At 44.7% G+C, this 27,475-nt stretch overlaps 3 protein-coding genes across 4 annotated transcripts in view; 1 reads left to right on the forward strand and 2 right to left on the reverse strand.

The window, feature by feature from the left end:
* The window catches only part of NAA10 (N-alpha-acetyltransferase 10, NatA catalytic subunit), a 32,275-nt gene extending 28,939 nt beyond the window's left edge, over window positions 1-3,336 (reverse strand). The window contains exon 1 of one of the 2 annotated variants that reach the window (XM_078664592.1): window positions 3,139-3,336. In XM_078664592.1, the coding sequence (XP_078520718.1) occupies window positions 3,139-3,159 (21 nt within the window). In that variant the 5' untranslated portion in view covers window positions 3,160-3,336. The remainder of the gene's footprint in view (window positions 1-3,138) is intronic. The other variant, XM_078664593.1, reaches the window with a different exon arrangement.
* Window positions 3,337-3,527: 191 nt separating this feature from the next.
* On the forward strand, window positions 3,528-6,829 carry METTL18 (methyltransferase 18, RPL3 N3(tau)-histidine). The gene is made up of 2 exons (XM_078664595.1): window positions 3,528-3,672; window positions 5,378-6,829. Exon 2 carries the CDS (start codon window positions 5,659-5,661, stop codon window positions 6,766-6,768), a length of 1,110 nt encoding a protein of 369 aa, XP_078520721.1. The 5' UTR covers window positions 3,528-3,672; window positions 5,378-5,658; the 3' UTR covers window positions 6,769-6,829.
* Window positions 6,830-7,311: 482 nt separating this feature from the next.
* The window catches only part of RENBP (renin binding protein), a 71,192-nt gene continuing 51,028 nt past the window's right edge, over window positions 7,312-27,475 (reverse strand). Inside the window, exons 9-11 of the mRNA XM_078664594.1 lie at window positions 17,069-17,200; window positions 15,383-15,470; window positions 7,312-10,758 (exon numbers count right to left, since the gene is read on the reverse strand). Coding sequence (XP_078520720.1) covers window positions 10,688-10,758; window positions 15,383-15,470; window positions 17,069-17,200 — 291 coding nt within the window. The 3' untranslated portion in view covers window positions 7,312-10,687. The remainder of the gene's footprint in view (window positions 10,759-15,382; window positions 15,471-17,068; window positions 17,201-27,475) is intronic.

The raw sequence follows: 27,475 nt of genomic DNA on the forward strand, positions 1-27,475 counted from the left end.
TAAAAACCTTCAATGAAGCAATCAGCAGAACACTTTTCAAGACAAGAAGTGCACCAATCCCCTTCCCAACTATTCCTAACTCGACAGAAAGGTGCAATGCCATCAACATCTTCAGTGAGAAATACAGAAAATTCAAAACCACCAAGCCTTCTTTCTCCTATGTACATTAATTCCTGCAGAATCCCAAAGTGGTCATTCTTCATAACACCCATGCAGATCTCACAGACACACTCAACTTCCTCAAAGTAACTTCTTATGTCACCGATGTCTTACCCTAGTACCATATTCAACTCTCTCAAAGCCACTTTTTATTGGTATGCTGTTTTACACCTATCACATGTCCTTCCTCAAATCAAAACTCTCCCTGGAGAATCTCTCAGCCCTACTCACCATTGTCAATGCCCCCCTCACTCACGACATGCAGTCTATAAAGAAAGCAATGCGTTTTTTGCTACCCTTTCCCGGTACTGGCAAATCCAACAGGAAAGGGTTTAAAGCAATAAACAGCATTTGTTCATACAACTTAAGTTATGTTGATTTGTATTGCGCACTAGTCACTTGAGAGGGTATCCAGGCGCTTGGCCAGGTGTGTGGTCCCCCAGGTGCTTATACAAGAGCCCAGTCTTCAGCTACTTGCAGAACTCAAAAAGTGAGAAGGAAGCTCTGATGTGTCTAGGGAGGTCGTGCAGGTCTTGAGTGCAATGTAGGATAATGAGTGAGCCCCAGTTTTGCGATTGCAGATGCGGGGAGTGAGTTAGGCAAGAGCATAGCTGTGTGGTGGGTTGGTGAAAGTGTATGCAACTGTACAGGTATTCTGGTCCTGTGTTGTGTAGGGCTTTGTATGCATGTAAGAGAAGTGAGAATTATCTGCGCTTGTGAATGGGGAGCTTCCAGGGGAGGGGTGTGATGTAGGTGCGGTGTGGGAGGTTTAGTATGAATTTGCTGCTGTGTTCTGGATGGTCTGTGTAGGAGTTGTTTGGAGATTCCAGTGTAGAGTAAGTTGCCATAGTCCAGCCTGCTGGTGAGGAGTGTGATTAACGGTCTGTTTGGTGTTCTGAGGCAACCATTTGAAGATCTTTTGCAGCATGCGTAGATGTGGAACCAGGGGGTGCACACTGCTTGACTTGAGCCTGTTGTCTAGGATGATCCGTAGATTTCTTGTGTGGTCTATGGGTGTTGGTGCTACCTGCGACAGCCACCAGGTGGAGTCCCACAGGGAGGTTTTGTTGACGAAGACCAGTACTGCTATCTTTTCGGAGTGGAGCTTCAGGCAGTTGGTTCACATTCAATCTACTATGGTAATACAGTTAGTGAACTTGGTCCTGGTGGTGGTTGTCTTGTCCGATAGGAAGAGAATGCGTTGAGGGTCAATGAGTGTTTTCTTGTTATCGGATGATGTTGGTGAGCAGTGTCATGTATGGGTATAAATGGGTGGGTTTGTGGGACGATCCATGATGGCCTCCACATATCAGTTACACGTGTAAACAGTATATGTAAATATCAGTATGTGCATGTGTTGCCTCATTAATGCCAATGGTATAATATCACCTTACACAAAATGCCTTGAGGACAACATGAATAAAAACTTGCCAACTGATGTGTTGGACGTGCAGGCTTCCCAAACTGCAGGAAAGGATCTGAAGGTCAGAAATCAGAGTTCTAAGGACAGGCATCTCAATGGACGGACTGGCCCTAGTACTCATGGATGTTGAGGGAAACGGTCATTCATTCACAGAATAATTTTAGGGGGCAATAAAGCCGAATGTTGTTTTACAATTATGTGGGGGAAGCATAAAGCGTTCTTGGCTCTTATAACACTGGGAGGAGATACACACATGCAAGCCACTTCTGATAATGCTTTGGAGAGGAATCAGACTGATCACCTTTTAGAGTACTTCGGGTGACAGATTCTCACGACCACCTCAAGAACGCTCTGGGTCTCGTAAAATTAAACATCCCTCCAACACCAAGTTAGAGGCAGCCAAACCCCAAACTGCAGTAGGGAGGAAATGGCTTCCGCCTCCCAGAATGCTTTATATACCTCCACAAGCCAAAAAGCACTGTGAGCATGCAAGACCAACAAGCAGGAAAACAGAAGCCCGCACAGACCCATCACTGATTTAATGCCTTGCAGGGAAGCCATGCCACCACCTGTCAGGCTGATGCCGGTGACAAGACACCCTCCCAGAATGCACAGAGAGGTTGTGGGCCACCATATCCCAGAATGCTTGGAGGAGAACTTGGGCCTCCACCTGCCAGGCTGATACCGGTGGCAGACACCCTCCCAGAATGCACAGAGAGGTTGTGGGCCACCATGTCCCAGAATGCTTGGAGGAGAACTGGGGCCTCCACCTGCCAGGCTGATACCGGTGGCAGACACCCTCCCAGAATGCACAGAGAGGTTGTGGCCACCATGTCCCAGAATGCTTGGAGGAGAACTGGGGCCTCCACCTGCCAGGCTGATACCGGTGACAGAGATACCCTCCCAGAATGCACTGGGCGCATGGACTACTTTGTCTCAGAATGCTTGGAGGGGCACAGATGCCTCCACCTTCCAGGTAGATACCTGTGACAGAGACACCCTCCCAGAATGCACCAAGAGTTTGTGGGCCACTTTGTCCCAGAATGCTTGGAGGGGCACAGAGGCCTCCACCTTCCAGGCTGATACCGGTGACAACACCCTCCCAGAATGCACCGGGAGTTTCTGGGCCACCATATCCCAGAATGCTTGGAAGGGCACGGATGCCTCCCCTTGCCAGGCTGATACCAGTGACAAAACGCCCTCCCAGAATGCACCGGGGGCCCACAATGCCCCAGAAACCTTTGAGGGGCACAGAAGTCTCCATCTTCCAGGCTGATACCGGTGACAGAGACACCCTCCCAGAATGCACCGGGGGGGGGGGGGGGGGGGGGCACCATGCCCCAAAATGCTTTGAGGGGCACAGAGGCCTCCACCTTCCAAGCTGCTCCTAACAGATGCCGGTCACCATGAATGCTTTTGGCCTAGACAGTCCACCCAGACCCATAATGCTTCGGGAAGATGAGCCATCTAGCTCCTAGAGTGCTCCACGTCATCCCCGGCGCTGCCTGACGTCACTGTGCGCGTGCAGGCGCGAGGCTCGCCCCGCTCTCTCTCACCCTCGCGTTCCTGATGTTCATGGCGGCGGCTGGCGAGGGCCCCTTCCTTCCGGCGCCGGTCGGGGTCTGCTGGAGTCCGCACCGGGAACCGTCCGACGAGCCGCACACTCGCTTCCAGAGGCAGCAGGAAACCGGAAGTACCGGCAGAGTGATTGAAAAGAAGGCTGCCCAGTCAGGAGAGAGGGGGCGGGTCCCTAGAGGCACTCTCGCACAGGGCTAACGCTGCCCGGAAAAGGGGCGGTGCTACAGAGACGTGATGGCCATATTGAGACGGGTAGGATTAGCGTTTCGGAAGTTAGCTAGCTTGCGTTCAGCCGAAATCGCCCGTTCCAAGATGGCCGACTTAGGCGAACGTAAGGCTGTGCGTGCACGAGAAAGTCATAGACACTAAAGACAGACTCACTGTCAGCTGCAGAGCAGCCACTTTAAGGGCAGAAGCCTGATTTAAATGGTCGAGAGCACGTGTCTGACCGCCCAGCGCCTTGAAGCCGCAGGATTAGGATCTCAGAGACGCCTGGCGGTGAAACCGGAAACGTAAGGCTGAGAATTGCACATGTTTTCGCCGTTTGGTGTACATTTGTCGCACCCAAATTGAAAATGCCTGTTGTGGCTAATGCCCCTTTTCAGGACACCCATATCAAACTTTGACCAGGATTATCGATGCAAGGATTTATGGTTAAATGGCTAGGATGAGGTATTACATGGCTGTATTGGATTGCATCAGGGTGCTTTGCAGAGTTTTTAGGCTCTCTGCAAAGTACCCTGATGCAATCCAATACAGCCATGTAATACTTTATCCTAGCCATTTACTACAGTTCATTGCACGTTTTCTGGTGCCGTGAATGAGTAGCTGCTCCAGTCCAGCGTTTCATTTATTCTTCTTGTGCAGTTAAGCTAGTCCTCTGTAAGCCAAGACTACAAGCTCCAGAATGCAATGCAAAAACCTGCACAGAACGACTCTTGCATGAGGGGGTCGATCTGTGCAAGTCTCAAGGACAGATTTGAATACAGATTCCGCTTTGGTCTCCCATAAAGGCTTTGGTAAGGAATTCTACTACTTAGCCGCCCTTAGCTTTGCGGACCTTATCAATGCATGAAAGGCCCTGGTTAGCGGATCGAAGTGCTCTACTAGCTACGTAAAATTTGACCTTTTCCTCATAGGTAGCTGGGGCCTTTATTATGCAGCTCTCTGTAATTGTTAGTAAAGTAAAGTAAAGTCCACATTTGTAAAGCGCACAATCACCCGTAAGGGTCTCTAGGCGCTGGGGGGCCGTCGGGAAGATTAAGCGAGCTATTGCCCAGAGTCACATGGTGCTGGGCTGACCTGCCGCCGGAGCCGGGGATCGAACCGTGGTCCCCAGATTCCAGCGTCAGTCGCCCTGGCCGCGGCGCCACACCTCTTCGTGTCTTAAATGTGTCTATTTGCCTAATAGGAAGTCAATGCAGTGCTTTTAAAACCCTGCAGATGGACTGCCTTTTGAGGGTATTTAGGATAAGATGTGCTGTTGTATTTTGCACAAGTTGGAGCTTGTTCAGAAGTTTCTCCGATTCCCCCAGCTGCAGACTATTGGCATAGTTTAATCTGGCCATGATAAATGCATGAACAATGTCTTTCCACTTGTGCACGGGGAGAATTTAGTGGTCTCTTTTAAAGAATTCAGGACTTGGAAGCAGGTGGGCGTCAAGGTCTGTACTTGCAGCTTGAAAGAAGATCAGTCCTGGTCAAATTTGATCCCTTAATTTTTTTGCCTCTGAATCTGAAATTGAAGGCTCCCACAGTCCATCAGGCCATAGGCTCCTAATGTCCACCTGTCCGCTTATGACCACTACTGTGCATCCAATTTGCAACAGCCATGAGGCAGCCCTGAACGTTTGCTACTACGGTGTCATCCACTTGGTGAAATGCTAACATACATGGAGTGTCGTCTTCCTAGGACTCAATACTATAATCCCATGGCTCCACTACTCTAGCCAACAAAGCCATATAACTGTTGAACAGTGTGCGCAAAGCTTATAAACACAAACAAACTAGCAGTCTAAGTCTCAGCAAGCATGAGGTTGTTCAGAGAAAATAGAACCAGAGCATTGTGCCCTTTGTGAGATGGAGTCATTTGATAAATTGATATTAGTTGGAATTCATATTTTAGATTTGAAACGCAAATTATCAGAGAAACTCAATATCTCAATCACTCTCATTGTAAATTTAGTCTAACCCATGAGCATATGTTTATTTTTGCAGAACTTTTGTCGCAGACCATGATCAGCTGAAGCATCCAGTGACTGACTTTGACCGTGGGCCAAGAACTGACAGCCACCCATTTTATTTCCAAAGCTTTAAATGTGTGCGAGGCTAACATACAAGACCAATGGCCTGGTGCCTTTTGAACATGGGCTAATTTAATTTTACCAATAGAAACTGAGCCGTGCCAACTCTTGCAAAAATCCCACAATTTGTTTGGTTCTACATACAATGTCTTTGTAGATTTAACAGTCTACAAAAAGCTATTGAAAGTGCCTAAAATGGCATTCCAATTTAATTTTAATGTGGATGCAGATGAAGAAAACCAGCTTTATAATTCTAGTGACGCAGACCTTGATGTGGATTCTGGCGACCCTTCCGCAGTGCTGGACAACGAAGGCAGCTCTTCAAAGGCCAAGAATATTTCATCAAAAGGACGCAAAGAGCCTCAGGAGTTGGTGTGCACAAATAAGCAAACCACTAAATCATCTATATTAGACTTGGCAGATAAAAAGGAGACGCTCACTCCCTTAGAAACTCATATGTGCTGTAATGTTGCTAAAGAGCACAGTGTTCCAGAGAATGTCAGCAGAGTACTAGAGAATAAAGTTGTGGAAATGCAACATGGTCTTCAGTTTGTGGATATTTCAGTGGTGGAAAGCATCACATCCATTGAAAAGGCTGAGGCAGAAGGCATAGTATCTAAGACTATTTCTTCCCACTCCGATCTAATTTCAGGCGTCTACGAAGGAGGATTAAAAATCTGGGAGTGCACGTTTGACCTTATGAAGTTTTTGGAGGATAACTGTGTGACATTTGATGACAAAACTGTCTTGGATCTTGGTTGTGGAGCAGGTTTGCTGGGAGTAGTCGCGCTTAAAGGAAAAGCTAGAAACGTTCATTTTCAGGACTATAACGGCACTGTGATTGACGAAATCACTCTACCAAACGTGGTGGTAAACAGTGGCATCGAAGCCGTGCCAGAGAGTCCTTCGGCGTCCAGTGAACCAGACTTAAAAAAGTTTAAGAAGTCATATTCAATGCAGGGATGGCTCCCAAGATGCAGATTTTTCTCAGGGGAGTGGTCACAGTTTACTCAGCTGCTGCAAAGTGAAAACCCACCTATAAAATATGACCTCATTCTCACATCGGAAACTATATACAATCCGGATTATTATAGTGCTTTGCACGATACTCTTTCAAAGTTATTGAATGAAAACGGACTTGTTTATTTAGCAAGTAAGGTTCATTATTTTGGGGTGGGAGGTGGTGTTGCCGTTTTTGAAAACTTTGTTAGAGAAAGAAAGATCTTTAAAACTCGAACTCTTAAGGTAATTGAAGAAGGGCTTCAGAGGTTTATCATTGAAATGTCTTGGGAGAGTAAGTGCTAATGCATTAATGGAACCAGACCACCCAAATTCTGAAATAAATTAAATTGCGCATGTTAAAAAATCTGTAAAGAATGTATTTTCATTTATACTTGTGCATGTATTATAGCCGGTTTTCTGAGGGTTTACTACACTGTTTCTGACCCAGGGTAGGAACTACCGTCCATATGGGTCAGCTGACATACTTAGTCTATGCGAGAAAAGGAGTGATTGCACTTGAGATATAGGGTAAACAGAACAGTGTTTTAAAGTAGGCTAGGTGAAGGTAATGGGGGTCTTTTCACTGCAGCAGTTAATGGATTCTACAAACCCACAAAGTTGCACTCAGTTCAGGCAATAGTGGCGTCCCCACTGATGCCAGTAATGCGGTGGGCACTGCAGAGTTCGCTCTCTATTGGCTCCCACCTCTGCTGCCCAACTGTCGGCTGTGGTACGGCTGCCATCTCTTTTGTTTTCCATGCGTTAATTCGATTTATTTCACACCTCTGGATGACTATACAGAAACACAACCATACAGCAGTAATCATTTGGAGACCAACCCTCATAATGTTTTACATCAAATAATAGAATTTTTAATAACTGTTTATTCAATATTCACAAAGAACAATATCAATAACAAAGTATCAATCATTTCTACAAGATTCAGAAAGCAACATAAACATTTGTTAATTTATTCTTTGAGCCACAACTATAATTTGCTCATTTTAATGTATTATAAATCTGACATTAACAAAAACATCCTAATATAGCGCTCTAGTTTAGTGACTTTCATTAGATGAAAATGATTTTATAGCTTCACTTTGAGTGAAAAGAGGCTTCACAGAATTTTAGAAACATTTATTAAGCTTCTTGCTGGCACTAGGTGAAAAGCCATAATATGCTTTGGCTCAAGGGGTCTCAGTCCCAAGGTTCCTTAAAGGACATTGAGAGTATGTTTACTCTTAGGATACACTTTCGGGCCTCTGGGTTGGTTAGTTGGTCCAAAGAGATTTCTTAGCCCCCCAAAAGCTTGATTGATCTGCAGTCTTTCGAGGGGTTACCATTATCGACAAGACTGCAGCTCTTTTAGGAAGTCTAGGTCAGAAACCAAGGTTTTCAGTAAACCTTCCTGTACACATTGCATGGCAGCATTTATTGCTATAAAGAGCGAGGATCCTTTTTGCGCAGTCTCTCCGCAGTATCCACTTCTCAGCAATGCATATGGCACCTCTTGGACCTGAAGTAGTAGCACATTTGTCTTCTTGAGGTGCAACTGCTTTTAGTCTCTCTCTAACTTAAACCCCCTCAGCTTTCAGTCAGTTCCTCTCACCCAGGTAAGAGCAGTGGTCCACAGGCAACTCAAGAGATGCCCCCTAAAAGGCCAGTGCTTCTCGAAGGCAGAAATCTCTCACTAGATTCCTAAATTTAAGTTCCTCTTGAGTCAGGCTCCAAACTGGGCTATGTGATGAATTCAAGATGGCCCACTGTCCTCTTCCACCTACTTTAACAACCCAGCACCCACCCAACACGCGTTCTCTTACTCTGTACTCCGAAGCCTCTCCAAACAGAACACCAGAAGGTTTACAAACCGATCATGTAGATATTTAACAAAAAAAACTACATTTGAGGATATTTAGCCAAATACAGTTAATGCTACAGTAAATCTAACCCAACCATACAAAAATCTGCCAAGTCACTTCAAATATTTTTTTAAAAGTTTTAAGATCTTGTTTGACTAATGGTCTGTCCCTCACACACAATCCCAGGCCTCTGGCCAGTAAGAGTTTCTCTTACCCTTCTCCTAGGCCACACTCCTCAGTTTTATCATAAACAATGTTAGCCTCCTGCTGTGGGTTACATTGGGCATTACATGTCCAGTCAAAGCTTCGTGGGTCTCAGAAACCCAATTAGTGCATTTAAAGGGAAAGATTGTGAGTGGCATCTGCTGACCACATCTGGAATGAGCAATAACTTGATTCACAAAGGAGCCTTTCCAAGCGGCAAAGCACTCTCCTATCCTCTGGCAACCAAAATCCAAAGTTTGCAAGATGCTAACAAAAGTCGATTGCAGGTTCGCACACTGCATGGATTTGGGCTACAATGGAAATTTTGTAAATGGATAAAACAGGCGATGGGTGGTTACTGCAAATACACAAATTTGTGCTTGAAGGGGGAATCGTGGCTGATGGAGAGTGTACCAGCAGAATTACCACTGGCAGAAGGGTAGTACGCAAAAAGCAACCCTCCATGCAGATTCTACAAGAAATCTCTCAGTGGTGGATTTACGGATATCCACCGACACTAGATCATCCAGTGACCCATCTCTTACCACTGAATGCGGTTCCTTTGAATAGTTGCAGCACAGCATTTAAATCACACATTAGCCATTACACATATTACACATGGCTATTGAAGAGGCCATAGATGTAGATTTCAGATTAGCCGAAGGGCTGTGGGGTGACTATGCCAGAGACAGACTGTACAGATTTGTGGCAAACATCTTTTAACACCTTGTTTGCAGTTGTAAAACCTGCATGGCTCTGAGGGAAACATTATTTCACCACACATACGGCTTATTTATCACCAGTGAGATTTTCCAAAATGACCAAGGGTCCCCCTGTTACTTGTAAAAAATGCAACATGGAAAACGCCCCAGACACACACATGTTTTGGGCCTGCCCTGGCAACCACTGCATTTTGGGAGAAAGTGGGTGACACTCTAACAAGGATTTTGGGATACCCAATACATATTTCTCTAAGACTCCTCATTTTTGTTATTTCTGGCGAAATCATAGGCCCGAGCAGAAGTTTTCTATTCTATTCTGCTAGCTAGACGAGAAATATGTAGAAGATGTGCATGGAGTTTACCCCCCAGATTGGTTGTGTTCCTTGTATAAAATCTCTAAGATGGACTTGGCCAGGCTGAAAGATAGTAGGAAGAGAGCCATTTGGGACTGTCTGATAAACTGGACTCCAGGCTAGAACAACTATGAGCCATCTTGTTTTAACGAACTAATTACATGATCGTATGATTAAGCCTCATTGGAAACTCAGACTGTGCTGGGTCTCACTGCTCTCTCGTGGTCCACAGTTTCGATTTTGGAGGAGCCCTCCGCAACAGTTACTGGTTTTAATTAATCAGAAGAGTGTGACCACCCTCTCCTTGACAACAAGAGGTCAGCAACAGGAACGAGGTTTGTTTGCTACTGGTAGGCGGGTGACATCATGAAGGCCCAAGTCTCAAATTGAGTAACGGGGGCAACTTCCTAAATTCCTAGTTGTCTGGGGTTGGAGGCGAATGAGGAGAGAAAAAAAAAAAAGCTATTACACAAATCGGAAACCACAACTAACCGTGGCCACAGACTGAGCTCTGGTGACTTTATAGTAAAGACTTTACAACAGTCGCAAGTTATCCTCTTAACAAATATCCTCCCAAATGGATTTCTGGAAATACTGTTTCTTTCATGCAGCAATTTAACTTTTGGGGTTGTTGATTGAGAGGGCTTGGGATGTGCACCACGTCTAAGCAACTTAAGAGATTTCCTGTGACCTGCCGCTGGAAAGCTGTCAAGACCTGGGTTTCAGTCAAGCAACAAGCGAGTGACACCAGCACAGTCCTGTACATCAGTCGGACACAATGGCAGGTTATAAAATCTGTGTTTTGTGATCGTGATGTCAAACTTCACCTAGACCAGTGCACAGTCCCTGCTGAACGCTGCTGTTTGAAATGGCATTGACAGCTTTCAACCCGTTGTTGACGAGGGCAGCAGTCCTTCAGGGCTATCCCTTTGTACACTGAGGAACGAAAGGCCACATATTGCTTAAGCATATTAGTGTTCACTGAAGGCACAAGAGGGTTGACTAATGCACTTGTGTGATGCGGAGCAGTCTTTGTGTTAAGATGGAGCCATAGGACGCGTATGAATCCAGATGCTGACGATACCTATCCTTCAGCCAGCAGCTGGTCCAGCATCTGTTGGCACATGTAGAGACTTCGTGGCACATGGAAGCAGCCTGCGGAGACAAATGTAGAATGTTAGCTCATTGGAAAGTTCAAAAGTGGTACCGACTCACCCCACTTCTTCCAAACCCCAAGTCCCGCACAGTTGACATGTGTTACAAACGAGATCAGTTCTAATTTAGTGATTGTGCTCCCACAGTTAATGACAGAGATACCAACAGCAAAGATAGCAGAGAACATACCTCAGCTTTATCTCTGTGTTCACACTGCGATTGCCCAGATTCTGTCCCAATCATGTTACAATCTATCACATATTCTGTTCCCAGCACACCTCCAAGCCTTTATGATCATGTGTATGATGAACTCCCTGAAGTTACTTCCATGTTGCACCGTCTTCCCGCAGACATGGCTCCCCTCTATGTGAGAACTAATTTCTCAATGTCGTGTCACTCCTTTCCATCCCATTTTATGCCTGAGATAGTTAAGTCTCTTTCATGTCTCTCCTCTTCCACGCAACATCAACACAGATCTTTGTACATTTTTAAAAATGACAATCCTGGGCTCCTTCTGACCTTCTCAGTGAGGGCAAAAAGCATCCATTAACTGCCCGGTCTGTCGACCACCACCAATATCGCTGATGATATCCGAAGAATAATTGTTGAAGGCAAGCGTTCCTTATCATGCACACGAGGACCTTTCTCATGTCCCCAAAACCTGCAGATTCCAAAACCCTGCTGGTACTTTTCCGAGATCCTTCTTTACCCTCAACAAATCTCTATCTTGTGCAATTCTATATGTGCTGAGGAGGACCACAAAGCATAGGACCGTTGCATGCCAAGATGAACTGCATCAGTAGAAAGACGCTCGGATCCTGGTCAAATGGTATAAAACAAGCTGTTGATCCAAATATATCATCTACTCCAACTTAAAGCTCCCAGAAGCTCTCTTGCTCATCAAGTGAGCTGTGGAATGAGAGCTAGAGTTGATGCTAACTTTTTACCATATCACTTCCCACCACAAATCTGCTGTTAAGAACTGTAAATAACGCGTTGCTTTTCTCTAACCTATCGGTTTTGAGTGAATGCCCATGCTGCCTCTTGCTGGCTCCCCACAGCAGAAGACTTGTGTTGCTGATTGGTAGGACCACCACCTACCAGAGATTTGAGGGGTGCTTACTGTGGCCTCTTGTGGATGCTCTGTTTATATCACCAGGACAACCTCACGCACCGCCGGCCAGTAAAGGGATTAACCTTCGTTTTGTAGATGAGGTGCCCCTCATAGCCCTAAAGAAAGACCAGAATTTGTTACCAGAGATGGCAAATGAAAGCGAAGAATCAAAGGACAGTGGGTGGGCCTCCCTCAGGAACTGATACTTTGGACACTCCTGTGCTCTGTTGGTATTGGCGACCTTCAGGGGTATCTGGAATGGGTAGTAAATAAGGAGGAAGAGAAACAAAAGGAGCACCCCTGTTCCCTAAAATCAGTACATACAACCAAGAGGGTCTTCCTCCAGCCTCAATGCAAACCACCCTGGAGTGGGCACCTGGTGGGGTTCCCTACAAAACTCTCAGTCTCTTGACAAGCCAAGACACATGCATCTGCTTCTCTCAAGGGGTTCTACCTGCTTTCTCACTGGACGCACTTGCATAATTTTTCATGGTCCTTGAAATAAAAGATTGAAAGGCTGTCTGGGGAGCTCAAGAAATCCTATTTAATACACATAGGAACCTCAGGGCAGTACTATAAACCAGGGTGGCACTTCACAGGTTATAATGGCCTTAGTGTTGTGTGGGCGACATGTTTTAGTTATGCGTATATCGTACCCGACTTTCCTCAGGACCTTTACAGTTCGGATCCCCAGATGGCAACCTAAAAATTTAGGGTTTTCAGTATCGGAGATTTACCCAAATAGAAGTATCTCGTGCATACCATGGATCCATTCATGCACATGAACCAATACATGGTAATTCCTGCATAGGTATCCGTAGAGAATATAGAGAACCATTATTCATCCAAACAACAACTGAATCTGTGCTCAGGTTTTCTTGCACATTCCTGTGTTCTCTGCACACACAACATCAAACTATAAAACCAGTGTTCCTAATGGTCTCACAAGCCACAGATGAGGTGTTTATATTAATATTTACCTGCAGGATATAACCCGGTCGGTGTCCTTAAATGATTGTTTACCTGTGGGCGGCATTTCATGCAAATCGCATTCCATTTTCTTATTCGCTATATTTAGCTCTTATGGCTTTATACCAACAGAGGGAGAGGGTGTGTCTGTAGTCACACCCTTGTTAAGTGGGGAAAAACACAGGAGGAAGTTAAATGTTTGTCTGATGTAAGTTTGATCCCTCAGATATGCATCAGATGCTCAAATTGCCGGATTGTAGGCATAGACCGTTTCCCTTTAACTCGTCATATTATTCGGAGGGTAATTTCTTTTCCCTTACATGAAGGAGGTGTCTGACGTGCTTTGAAGACCTAAGTAACGGATGCCTGTAATGAGGTAGTATTCTCTGTCACCCCCATCCCCCCTTTTTAGGCAATTACTGCTCTTAGCACCAGGATACCAGTCTGGTCACAGAGTGCTTTACAAATACTATAAATAATAAGTAAGTAAATTAGAGTCAATGCACCAACCATCATTAATGGTTAAAGAGGTCTGAGAAGTTCATTTCCCCTTCAATTCTCGCCTTAATTAGGGGTTATTATCCCGTGATCATGCAAACCTTTGCTTCGGCTAAAACGTGAGTATGTATGTTGGTTCCCGCCATAATTATCGGGAAATTCTAAATAAAGGAGGTCTGTTTTTATCTTTGTGTCCTCGGTAATTACCGGATTCTGTACCAAACCTGTTATTGGTCGCCAAAGGCTTTCACTATGTTGTCTGGGTTCATTAATAGTTTGGTACTGGACATAAGTATGTCTCTTAAGTATATTCTCTAGCTGTTAATGTTTGATTCTCGTTCCCCTCTCTGCTGGGAGGTCTCATATTCATAAGCGATTGGGCATTTCTTTGGTCCTTTCGGGTTTGTACTCTCATGTAAGGTTTTGTTTAGGGCGAGGTTTAATGTGTAATATCTGATGTGATTTGTCTCATACCTCCCCAAGGTATGTCATCGTTTATTCCAGTTTTCTGGCTGGAAAAACAAAAAATCCACTGTGTTCTCTTTCGAACAGCACTTTGTCAAGATTCCTAATATTCGATTCTAGTTGTTCAATGGCTCCATTTCAGATCCGTCATTGTCGGGAGCGGAAGGAGTCTGGCTCTGCTCGTGTGAGGATTAAATCACCTCAATACAAATGAAGCCAGGAGATACGACGAGGCCCAGCAGCCTCCTCCTTAAAAGAGATTTTCAGTGAGTCCCACAACATTATTCCTTGAGGCTCCATAGTTTCAACCCCTAAATGCACCCCTAGTTGAAGCAGTCAACCATTATCTCCTGAGGTACAGATGTATGCAGGCGATAATTGATCTATCACCCTGACCCCCAAAAAGCAAAACAACTGAGGTGCTCTTCTTAACCTGAAACACTTCGCCCCCTTCTAGGCGTAGGTCAAGAATACAAATCTAGAGTTACGCATGGTTGGAAACATCTTGCCGTTCCTTGAACCCCAGCATGGACAGCAGAATACACTGTCATCGGCCATGCACTGTGCGTTACCAGTGTGGCACGGGGTCAAGTTGGAGATATTGCGAATCATTCACAAGGTCTGCTGAGGTGATCTTCCCACGTACTTCAGGAGATGTGGTCAAGTGTCTTAAATCTTAAAATGGTTACCATCAAACCAGTAGACTGGGTCCAATCCCGGCTTTGACCCGTGAACAACATTTGTGTGATACTGTGCAAATAAACTTTACCTCAGATTTTAAATATGTTAAATGCAATATTTAAAACCATTGCAACCTGTTTTTGTCAGTCAGTCAAAAGCTTTATTATCGGCTAAAAACCATAAAAGCACATATTTACAAAAGTTTGAATAAAAACATGCCAATATACAACAATACAATGTACTCGTAATAGAGGACAATACTCCTAAAACAGTTTTAAGTACAGCATTAAAAACATGGGCAGATCCTTTAGAGTTAAAAACAACACAGAGAGAGGAAAGAAAACAGTCCCTTCATGATTTAGTATTAGGAATTCCTTATGGATTACAGTGGTTTTTGTTACCCATCCTCTACTGGGCCCCACAAACGTTTCTTTTCTCTAAACACCACCGCGTATGAGGTCAGTGTTGCATCAAACGCCTAAAAATAAACATTTATCTAATCTGGTCTCACATCATACCCCTTTCAGGAAGCTTAAGTGCAGCCACACTTCTGGAGCCTGCAAACCCACATTAATTCCTGCAGGTGCCTGGAAGCCCATATGATGCATGAAGCAATTTATCGGCTGGCGCAGGAGCGGTCTGCATCATGGAGCCTGGGCGTTCTGAGCTTGGTGCAACCAGGACCCTAACCCTGGCATCAGAGTACAAGGATTATGTATTAAGAAAGTGACAAGTACTTGACACTTACTAGAGTGTGAACTAATTATGAAGCCTGCACAAAACAACTACTAGAGGCTACAGTAGTACAAAAAAATAACAATTATTGATGAACACAGGGATGATAAAGAGGGTACCATCCTCTCACACTAGAGAATCACATAGGTAAAGGGCACTCACCTTTGAATGGACCACCTTTGATGGTAAGCGCCACCTCGCCTTCCCGATTCAGGTAGCCGAACCATTCGCCATGCTCCGGGTCAGAGAACTGCGAAATCAAGATAGTGGATGGGATGAGTGTAGCACAGAGTGTACCATACATGGGGGATGGGGGGGGGCTCTGTGGAATGATGAGGTGATGCCAACAGAGCACATAGAAAGGGTGGAGACCCCCCTGGACCACAAGAGGACTGGGATATTACAAATTGTTATGAAAGGAAACACCTCCAGGTTCAAAGTTTTCCTAAACAGGATTACTTCCATGTGGAGAGACATGATGGGGCTGTAGAAAGAGATGTTTTTAGTAATGAAATGACTTCCATGGGAAGGTACACTGGAAGCAGTGCTTAATTTGAGACCGTGGTTTCCGGTGCTCGGCACCGGAACTTAATTAGTAACACCAGAACTTATGACAGTCTGCCACATGGTGGCGCTGTTTGTCTAAATTAGAGGTTAACACAACAACAATTGTTTATTCATTCAATATCCATTCAAAATGACTAATACCTGATGCCCACACCATTGTTATAGCTTTGGGAGCCAAAATAGTCTGAATTGTCACACTTGGAGGGTGTGAAGGGTGGTAGTTCTGTTGGTTCTATCACTGGCAGGGGCAATGTGTAATGCAAGCTGCAGTGGCCTCCCGACGAGGGCCCTGGCATCTAGTTTCTTACAAATTAAGCACTGACTGGGAGTAAACAACCTTCATAGCGAGGAGCAGAGTAGATCTTGCTTTGGAGACCGGTTCATAAGCCCCATATGTAGTCCTTAAATTACACAAGCATGGGTTGCCATGACAACCATAAATCAAGGCACCTCCCACAGAAACCCGTGGTCTGGATCAGGCACAGCTATGGTCACCCCAGGTCTGGCCCTTGGTCACATGAGTCTAGGATGAGGCTGTACATCAGGCCCAGAAGATGGAAGTAAAGAGTCAGCTGCCCATTGTAAAAGGATTTCTTATATATTTATCTCAAGTATTTACTCTGGCAATCCTTGTCTCACTGTTCATGCCACCAAAATGTCCTGCATTAATGTAACAGTCCTAGATGACTCCATTATTATCATTCCTCATTCATTATATACAAAAAAGAATATGTATAAAAATAACAAATGTAAAAAATTAAACAATTTAAAAATAAATAATAAATAAAAAAAATAAAGGACATTTTCTTTACAAAAAAAAAACGACCTGCAATGTGCTTTAAATACCAAAGAGAGGGCCAGCAGATAGACACTTGATTTGCCACAGAATTCTGGGTCTAATCTGAGTGATGCAGAAGAACGGACTGCATTCTTTGGCCGCCACAAACCGCACCCCACAAAAGCATTTTAGAATTGAGAGCTGGAGAAGTCATTCCCTCATTCCTAGTGGAAGGACACCCCCTGGTTCTTGTCTAAACAGAACCATAGACCGGGCAACCAGATTTGTGAGATAAAGATTGACTTTAACAATGAATATCAGACAGTGGCAGCCTCAGCAAACTCTGGGGTTGGCCATGACCAGTTGGAGCTGTACAGAGGAGACACCGCTCCCCACCGCTTTCCTTTGTCAGTTTGACCATCACACAGCAAGGACATCCTAGGACCCTTCTAGGGCTCCACACCAACCACCTAGACTCATTCAAGCAGCCAGACAGAACATACCCGGCTGAAGACATACTCGTAGACCTTCTGGAAGAGCTGCAGCAGCTGAGGGTCGCGGGTCTCGCAGTAGGCCATGAGGAACGCAATCATCGCCTCGCTGTGCGGCCACCACATCTTCATGTTCCACTCCAGCTGCAAGAGAGGTGGACAGGCTTCAGTTATACAACTGTGTGTGATCCTTCGTCGGAGTGTCTGTTCTCTCTGTAGAGCTCGTGTGCAACCACATGAAGGAAGGTTGTGAAAGCACCAGGATGTACATAGATTACAATACGAAGGACCCTGGAAAGACCCTGTGGCAGACTGAGCAGTGGAGTGCAGATCTGAACTCCACATGTGCCACAATGACATCATCAATGTGGTACATGGGATGGCCACAGGTGAAGGAGAAGAGTGCTCATAAACATTATAAGTAGGGCTCCCGGTTCGATGGTATTTATCTTTTGGCCATTTCCATCTGTATTTATTCATATTTATTTTTTGGGCATTTTTTCTGTATTTATCCATATTTATTTTGTGTTTTGCGTATAAATGAAGTTGATAAACTGTACATTTCCATATCTATTTAACTGATCGACGCGCACTCATACTTTGATGTCTGTCTAAATTTAGCTATTTAAGCTGCCAAATATTATTTAACAGTACATCCACTGGTAAATACTAGCATTTTACCATAAATGTATGTTGACATATGCCGTTATTTAACCGCTTGGGTGCGGCGGTTTGAATAGGTGGGCTGGGCCGCGTCGGCCAACGGACGTGCGCAGCACTACGAAGGTAGTGCTCGCGTTGGCCGACTGGCACATGGAAGGGGTTAAAGAAATTTTATCCTGTTTTAAAATTTCCATGCTGTCCATCTTCTCAGCTGCTGGCCTATAATTCATGAAAGACTGCATGGGGAATCACTTAAAAGAAGCCCACTTTTCTGTATTTATCCACTTAAAAAAATAAATGCAGAAAGAAAACACATTATTTTCTGTCTGTATTGATCTGTAAAAATCCGTAAAAATGAAAAACTGGGAGCCTTTATAAGATACACTCATGTGGCAAACACCATGACCCAGGGTGGGGTCAGAGGGCGGCCACTCCTGGTTGCCACTAGTGTTCTTTTTATGAAACTATTGAAGCGAGGATGCTCATTTAGTATTTGAACTGGGACATACTGTTACCTCACAATACTTACCTTGACAACACCATTCCTTCATCTAATGTTCAATTAGATTTTTTAAAAAAAATATTATAATTAAATATAATTCAATGTTCACCTTTGGTTCTAGTTAAAGTTGGGGTTAGCATTCGGATAAGGGATGATTACTAGGTCTGGCTTGGCTACAGCTGTGGCGATATGTATTCTTACTAATACTTAAACATGAAGAGGGCTTTTGTTTCATCCCAGAGGAGTAATACTCTCTCACTGCATGCAAGTGGCTGTTTGGCGTATTATTTTGCCTCCTATGGAGTGCTTTCATTTGTAATTCATGAAGGACTATTTTAAATTTTAAAACTTAGTCATCACACATTCAATTTTTTAGGTTACACATTCATTCTACATATTAAGCAATTTATTTGTACATTTCAAAAATAATTTCATCTAATAAAATATTTCAATACATTAGCATTAAAATGAGCGTAAGGGCTTTTTAACACTTCATGGACTCAATATGGTTAATTATTAAACCTTAGGTGGAGGGTTATCTTTGGACACTGGCCAAGCAGATGTGTTTCTTCATGGGGTGTTTGGGGGTGGAACCTTACACTATACTATATAGACATTTATAAAGCGCATGGCTACCCGACGGGTTTCCCGGAGCTGAAATCCTTTCCATCCTACCTTATTCAGTAGGAACTGTTCAGAAAAGGTGGGTTTTAAGAAGCTTCGTAAATCTAATTCCTTCATTGGTCAGTCTGAGAGAAAGAGGTAGGGTGCTTCAGAGTTTAGCTGCCAAATAGGCAAAGAATGCCCCCGCTTCAGGCTTTCTTGACTGTAGGAACTGCAAAAAGCTTCTGAACCTCCGAGCGCAGAGGGCTGTCGGGGGTGTAAGGAGTTTACAGATTCTGGATTAGGGGAGGACTGTAGTTGTACATCATTTTATGGACCAGGCAGAGGGACTTGGCTGAGCAGGGCTGGTAAAATACCTTACAGTATAATATGCAGGATACTACAGACTTGAATTTAAATATTTTGCATACCGGTAACCAATGAAGGCCTACAAGAGTAAAGGAGACCGAATGGTGTTTTGGACTCTTCAACAATGTGCGCGCTGCCGCTTTCTGAACTAGCTGCAGGGTCTTGATCACATACTGAGGACTCCCTGGATAGACTGAATTACCGTAGGCAGGATGAGATCTTGGCCACTCCCCATTACATTCCACCATTCGGATCACGACTGAGGGCGGATCCTGCAGGTGTCCTTGTTATTGATTGGAGGGTGAGCCAAGCTGCCGCGTGCATTTGATATACAAACAGGGCTGAGCGGTGGCGGGGGCCTTGTGATGTAAACGTGCTTGTTACGTCACGTCGCCAGCTTCAGCCTTTCCTCATCGGCGCACGAAGCACCTAGGCTCCCTAAGCCAATGAAAACGCTGCAATGCAGAGTTGTGATTGGTTCCCCTAAGTTCCCCTAAGCCAATTTATGGGGGAATCACTAAAACATCCTCTTGCGTGCGATGCTGCCGTTTGCTCCTTGCCCTGTGAACACATGTGCGATTGCAACAACCTGTCAACCTCCCAGCAATGTTACTGGCCCAGCCTAACTGAGAGTGCATTTTAAACACAGCATATTTCAAATATTTCTTAGAGGATGTGCCTCAAACCACCTGTCAGACTTCTGCAGCGTAAAAGGTGCAGCAACACTGGAAGTGGCCAACAGAGGGCCGATGCCAGCCATACAGCACAAGGAGCAGGACAGGCCAGTCGCACGGTAGAATACCGCACTTGGAGCAGGACAGGACAGTCACACGATAGAATACTGCACTAAGGGCCCTATGTATCAAAAAGTCATTTTGCGAATCTCAAATAGCGATTTTTTGTGAATCGCTATTTGAGAATCGCAAAATGCTATGTATGTAGGATTAGCAAATAATTTTGCGAATCCTACATATTCCTTAATTGCAAATCGCAAATTGTGATTTGCAATTAAGGAATACCTCCCCATTCATTCCTATTGGCTAATAGGCCCATAGGAATCGCAAATTGTGAATGCAAATGCAAGGGTGCCAGAATGCCAAAAGGACAACCTGTTGCACCCCTGAAAAGTACACGTGTGCGCATGTGGCATACATACATGCCCCAAGAGCATGTATGTGTGCCACATGGCACTTTGAAAAATGCAAAAAAGTGCATTTTTCAAAGAAATCGTAAATTACCACCAACTTGAAGTTGGTGGTAATTTGCGATTCCTTATGGCCAAATTGCACATTTTCTGTGCCTCTTACATTGCATTTAAGGAATCGCAATTTGCGATTCCTTATATGCAGTTGCAAAATAGGGAATCGCTATTTTGCGATTCCCTATTTCCCACTTACCTGAACTGCGAATTTCAGCGTTTGCGAACAAAATTTTCTTTCATACATATGGCCCTAGGTCTGTTTTTGGATAAACATTGCAAACGGCTCACACTCTGCTTCATTGAGTCAATGCAATAATATTTTGAACTCTACATGCTTGACTCGGGTAGCCACTGTTGGAGTCTTCATATAAACTGTGGACACAAAAACACCACTGTATGCTTGTTTGCTTACGCTTTTATGTGTTTTACTAGCAACAAGTCTCTTTTGCTTCTTTCAAATGTGTGTCTTTCTAGTGTGAGTGGCTGCATGGCGCTGGTCTATCATTTAAGAAACTAAAGATAGGTGAATGATGACTGCAGTCCTCGCTGCACACAGAAATGCTGGCACGAAAAGAACAGCTCTAAAAAGGGGGCGTGCTCCCATGAGCTCTCGCGTTGTCACCAGCCTGTGCAGCAGTAGAGAGCTGTGTGTTTACGACTCACTGGGTGCAGGCATTGCACATGCAATCAACTTTGTCCATGCCCTGCACGTGATAGATCAAGAGCTGGGAAACCTGGCATTGACCTATCACAGCCTGTGTTGGGTGACACTTGGCCTGTGTATCAGGATCCCTGTGCTAGATTGATTGTCAGATGTTGTAATGGATTCTCTAACACTATGTCCAGATGCCTCTTGGTCTTGTTTGTGTTTGCCTTCGGAAGAAAGTGGTGGCACAAAGATGTGCCTCTTGACCTGTTACTTTGACCCACTGTTTCAGACTTATCGGGGGACATTCCGCCATGTATGGCAAGTGTTGATACGACTGCTGCAGCCTCTCATCCTTTCAAGCTCCCTCTTCGGGAATCATGTCTGTATCCTGTGGATGACTTTCTATCGGTCCCACCGCTCACCCTTTTCTCATCATGATAGTTTTTTTTAAACTTTGGCCGCGCACTCTCCTATAGTTAATATTCATCATTGGTTACGGTCAAACGACAAGGAAAAGATAACAACAAGATGACTGCATTGAAGTAATGGTATTGTAAATATCTGATGAGTTAATAGTGAACGAGGTAAAAATACTGAGGTGATGGCAGGAGAACAAGTGGGATGGAGTGATTAAAACACCATTTTGTGGAGCTGACAAGGCTGCTAGTGTGGCTGAGATTCATTCAAGCAACCCATGACCAATCAGGTTTTGTTTACTTTAGTGTGTCACCAGGAGTGGGACAGGTATGTCCAGTCGTCAGTCCTGTGTTCACTGTGCCACTGAAACCACCCTATACCCGGCTGACTAGCGCCAACAAGGGTAAAACAGTCCTGGGTTGCTTGTGTTCCGGTGCAAAGAGAACCTGGCATGGCAGTTTGGGCTGAACTGTTTCCCATTGGAGCAGGACAAAGATTGATTTGCATATAGCTGGGTCCAAACTGAGGTGGCATGGTGTGCAGAATAACGATGAATTGGGATGCTGCCTGAGTGATTACCAGTGGCTGAGATTAATTCACACATTCCATCCTTCACTGTTTTATATACTTATTGTGTCGCCCTAAGTGGGATGGGTTTATTCAGACGTGGGTCCCGTGCACACTGTATCACTGGAACCAAGCTGTACCTGGCTGATGAGCACATAACTAGGGTGAAACCTGCATTGAATATTTTCCGGTTTATGGAGGACCCGGCTTGGCAGTTCGGGATAGACTGTTCCTATTGGCGATGGGTCAAGACTGATTTGCATATAGCTGTGTCCAAACTGAGGCTGCATGGTGTGCAGACACATGCCAAGTAAATACCTGTGGCTCAGATCAATTCAAGCCTTTCACCCATCACATTTTTTTGTTGTTTACTTGAGTCCACTAATGGATCCAACACAAACATGTATTTAATGTTTATAGAAGTGTGTTACATAAGATGTGGTCTATTGGCCTGAATTCGGATTTTAGGACCTGGTGACGGGGATGCTAATTCTGGCTTCAGCACTTGACTGAAAAACGTGGACTCTGGGAAAATCCCATTCATTTACCTGTAACCTAAAATAGTTAATAAGTGAAAATGTAATGCCATTGTACACGTCACATAACTATGTAATTCTCTACTCTATGGACACGATCTTTTACAATCTTCCAAAACCCACATTAATGTTATAAAAATGACTGCATTTCTAAGTGCACTCTCCCACTTGATGGTCATTGTATCGCCCTTAGAAGAATAAAAGGCTGAGTGGATCTGCTGGGATTTGAACCTGGGACCTTCCGTCACATACATACATCTACAATGGATGTAGGAGTCCACTAAGCTGTCTTAAATGCTTTGCTGGCCCTGGGTAGGCTTGCAGAATATACATACAATTTTTTATGTAATACAATCACTGGACACAAGACTGTTGAGGTGGGTGACAGGCGGAGTGGTGTGAGACTGGGGCATGGCACCACTCGCCTCTGAACGCGAGCATCAACAGCGAAGAAAGACTAGCATCGACCTACATATGTATATTTCAGTTACCATCCTCTGTCATTGAACCAGTGAGCTGGGGAGACTTGCCCTTGTAGAGAAGTGTGGCTCAATGGTTAGAGCGGCAGACCCTGATGCAGTTGTCTGGCCGGGCCCACGGTTCAATTCCCGCCTCGGCGGGTCTTGGGCTCGATTTCCTCAGACCTGATAACTCTCGCCTCGTTGCCTATTCTAATCATGAGTCCCACTCTGCAACTCGGGGCAATAGCTTGCTTAATCTCCACAACGGCCACAACAACGCTGAGGATGCCTGACTTCACCTTGGGGGTGCCCAGGAGTGGGTCCTCACAGGGAAAGGCCAGGAAGGGTTCCTCGGCGGTATTTGTACAAGCGCCGAGATGCCTACGGGTAGTCGTGCGCTATACAAGTGCGTAGTCATTTCATCATTTCATGCAGTAGGGACTCTTAATTTGTGAAATGTTTCCTTAGAGCATTCTTGAAGACAGGTAGGGTGGATGTAGCCATGAGCTCCAAGATTATTCCAGTAAAGACGGCCAAATAGGCAGAAACACTGAAAAAGAACAGGGCGCGTAGGGGTTTGGGAGCTGTGAACTGGAGGAGGATGGAAGCTCGCAGATATGCGGCTGTGGCATCTTGAAATGATGCGACAAATACACAATCAGAGCCCAGGGAGGGCTCATTTCTCCTGCTTTGTGGACCCAAAAGCTCACAGATTTACTGTATCTGTATGTTACTTGAATTCATTAAAAGATGTCGCCAATGAAGAACCGATTTTCACGTGGCCAACAGGCCATTTTCCTACTTTAACAAGTAATTGTAATTGTGCTTTACATTAAATTCTTAGCATATGGGAGAGCGCCGATAAGTTGCACTCGTATCATATTTGAATTTAGTACTATATCTGATGAAAGACTTTATAGACAACAAATATATAGCACTGCATAAATATCAGATCCAAAATGTAGTTAACAAAAGATTTATTTTGTTAATATGTCCCATGTATTTGATAAACATATTGTCTATGCTAATAGTACGCCATATCTTTTTCTGATGTTTATCTAATCCTAGCCACAAATTTAAGCCTAGCTCCAAACCTTTCCTAGGCTTACACATACTTGACGATATTATTGCAGACAATATTCTGACTCCAGATATTCTTGTAGTCCCCAGTATTTTGATCAAATGATATTTAGCACAGAAAACATTACTTGCTTTCAGCAGCTTGTAGTTTATGTTTATGGGATTTATAGAGCGCGTGACTACCCTTGGGCATCTCAGCGCTAAAGAAGCAGTACAGCAGGAGAGGGAAACTAGTCCTGTGGGAAAAGCCATGTCTTAAGTCTTTTCCTGAACTGTGGGCCCGATTCACAGAACTAACTTAAGACAAAATCCTAAACTTACTACTTTTGGTATTCACAGAAGTTAGGATTTTGTCTTAAATTTGTCTTAAGACAGACTTAAGACAGACTTAAGTTAGGATTTTGTCTTAAGTCTGTCTTAAGTCTGTCTTAAGACAAACTTAAGACAAAATCCTAACTTCTGTGAATACCAAAAGTAGTAAGTTTAGGATTTTGTCTTAAGTTAGTTCTGTGAATCGGGCCCTGTGCTTCTTCTTGGATGGATCGGATGTCGGGATCTAGGCTGTTCCAAAGCTTAGGTATCAGATGGGAAAAGGACCTTCCCCCCATCTGGCTCTTTTAGTTACGGTGTTCTTCATGAGAAACTTTGAACTTGACCTGAGTTGTCGTTGGGGTGTATAGTGGGTGACCAGGTTTTGAATGAGTGCCGGACCCCTTCGTGCATGGCACAATGAGCCAGGTGGAGGGATTTAAATTTGATTCTGGCTTGAACCGGAAGCCAGTGTAGTTCCTTCAGTGTTGGTTTAATTGATTGACGTCTGGCAGCGTTTTGAACAACTTGTGGACGGTTGACTACATATTTCGGTGAACCCAAAAAGAGGGAGTTGCCGTAGTCCAGCCTTGAGACCACCAGGGCCTGAACCACTGTTTTCTTTCCACCTTCTGGGAGTAGGGGCATAATCTTCCTAAGCAGACGTAATGTCCCAAAGCAAGTGCAGGATAGATTTTTAGCCTGTGTCTCCATTGTGAGATTTTGATCTAGCCACTGTGCTGTAGATTCACATGATGTGCACACTCCTGCCATCTAGTGTTGGACTCAGATGATAGAAGTTGTTTTTCCTTGAAGGAGTTTCAGTTTGAGGTAACTCGTGATGGCTCCCCTGAAGCCCACAATGCACCAGGACGCAGACTCCATCTCAGATCCTGTTCTTTCCCTTTGGGCAAGTGTTAGTGTGGACATGCAAAGCATTCTAATGTCTGGGAGCTGGCTAAAGAACAGGTAGTGGTGAATTAAGTAAACCGTAGTACAAGTACCACACATGCTACCTCGAGCTTGCATCCGGTGAGGTGGTAGAGCGCATGTGAATCTACAGCACGACAAGCTGCAAACCAATTATTTCATATAAAGTGTGTGTTCTGCTTGCAGCGTGTGTTGCTGTAGATCACATGCGCTCTGTATGAACTTGAAAGCAGTACCCATTCCCTAAAGGTGTGCCTGCTGTTGCACATGAATATATCCACACAGTGGTGTTTAGTGAACGTGTACATAGACGACTAAGTAAAGGCCTTACATATCTCCGATAATGGGATTTTGCCTAGAAAGAGCATTCATGCACCTGTCTTCCGAGTGAACGTGCTCGGTGTGCAGACTGTAAAGTGCGTTTGGCTGTAGCATACATTTTCCAATCCACCTATCAAGTCAGACTTTAAAATACTGGTTCAACCTATAGCTTGGTAAACGTGACTAGCAGCTGCTTTGTTTTATTGATGGACGTGGTAGGAACCACCTAGTACATAATGGCTCTCCGAACTTCTAAAGTATGGAAAAGCCTTTCGGAAAGTGCAGGTTGAAGCACAATGGTGTGTTCTAAGGCCAATTTTGTCATTGTGGAATTGAATAAAAAAAGTTCTTCAACCCACAAAGCTTGGAGTTCACTCACTCTGCGGAGGGAAGGGACTACTATAAGGAAAACCACCTCAAAGCGAGAACTTGCAGCGGGCTGAAGTGGAGGGGCTCAAAGGGAGGCAGGCCCCTGGAGTTGAGTAAGGACAGTATTAATGCCCAAAAGAAGATTAATGGTGATGTAGGTAGACGCACACGCACTAAACAACAGACAAGCACAGAAGTTTATAGATACATCAATGAAGTAACAAATTATAGTTTGCACTGTCACTGTATGTTTCGCTTATTACAGCAATTAACAAACGTCTTCCACTTAGCAGTGTGACATGCTCATCTGGTAGTTTTTTTTGTCTCTTTCAGAATGTGCATGCATTCTTCAGGAAGTTGCTAATACCTAAAATCCAGGACGTCAGGTGGCAGATCGCAAGATGAAGCATCTAGAGGCTGGGGTGCACCAAGACGCCCTCGGGCATTCGTGCGCTCTAAATATCCAATAATCAAATCAAAATCAAATCAAATCAAACTGTCCCTGGTGGGTGTTGTGTGGACAGGTCTGGGTACAATTGTAACTTCTTGTGAAGGTGGATGGACATCTCTAGAAGTAGTATGAACCATGATTGTTGAGCCAGGTGAGAGCTATGTCATCGGGGCTTGCTGTACGTTTCTGATCCTCTGCTGAGTCAGTGAGGGAAATGCGTAGGCAAAGATCCCGGACCCCGTGATCAATAGGGTTTTGCTTGGGGACTGTGGGTGAGGGTACCTGGGTGGGAAGCTTCAGCAACTTGCGTTCTTGCGTGTGGTGGAACACATCATTTGTGGTGTGCCACAAAGTTGTTGTCCACACCTTGATGTTCAGCCAACGCGCATACTTGATGACGAATAGGCCGAAGACAGATTGTTTGTGCAAGATTCGCGAAGTGGGGTGAGTGAGTGGACTCTTGTTTCTGAAGGTAAAACATTGTCATCATGTCTGTGTTAATGAGTACTACCTTGTTAAGAATTTGCTTTTGGAAGGTTATCTGCGCTGCCATTAGCTTCAGTGCAGTGATGGTCAGAAGACACACTGGAGATGACCACCGTCCTTACATCGCGAGGTTGCTCATGCGAGTTCTCCAGCCTACGAAGGAGGCATCTGGACTGATGCTCACTTGTGATTGGGGACAGGAAACGTCCTACCCGACAACAAGATAGTTTGGTTCCAAACTTGCGTTTGTGCTTTGAACAGGGCTCCACAAACACCAGAAGCAACCATTGCCCAGTCACCTGTGACCGCTGCCGTAGAGACTTTCCAGAAGAGTATGCATGTGCAACTCTGCATTTGGCAACACACAGCACCATCATTCCTAGCAGTTTCTTTATCCATCGCTGTCTTAGGAGGAGATGTCTGGTAAATTGGATGTAACCACAGAAACACCACCACTCTCATTGCGGGGGCACGCTTTGCTCTTTACTTCTTTGAATGTGCCTCA

Source organism: Lissotriton helveticus, chromosome 10 (genome assembly GCF_964261635.1).
Source record: "Lissotriton helveticus chromosome 10, aLisHel1.1, whole genome shotgun sequence".
In the NCBI taxonomy this organism is placed as follows: Eukaryota; Metazoa; Chordata; class Amphibia; order Caudata; family Salamandridae; genus Lissotriton; species Lissotriton helveticus.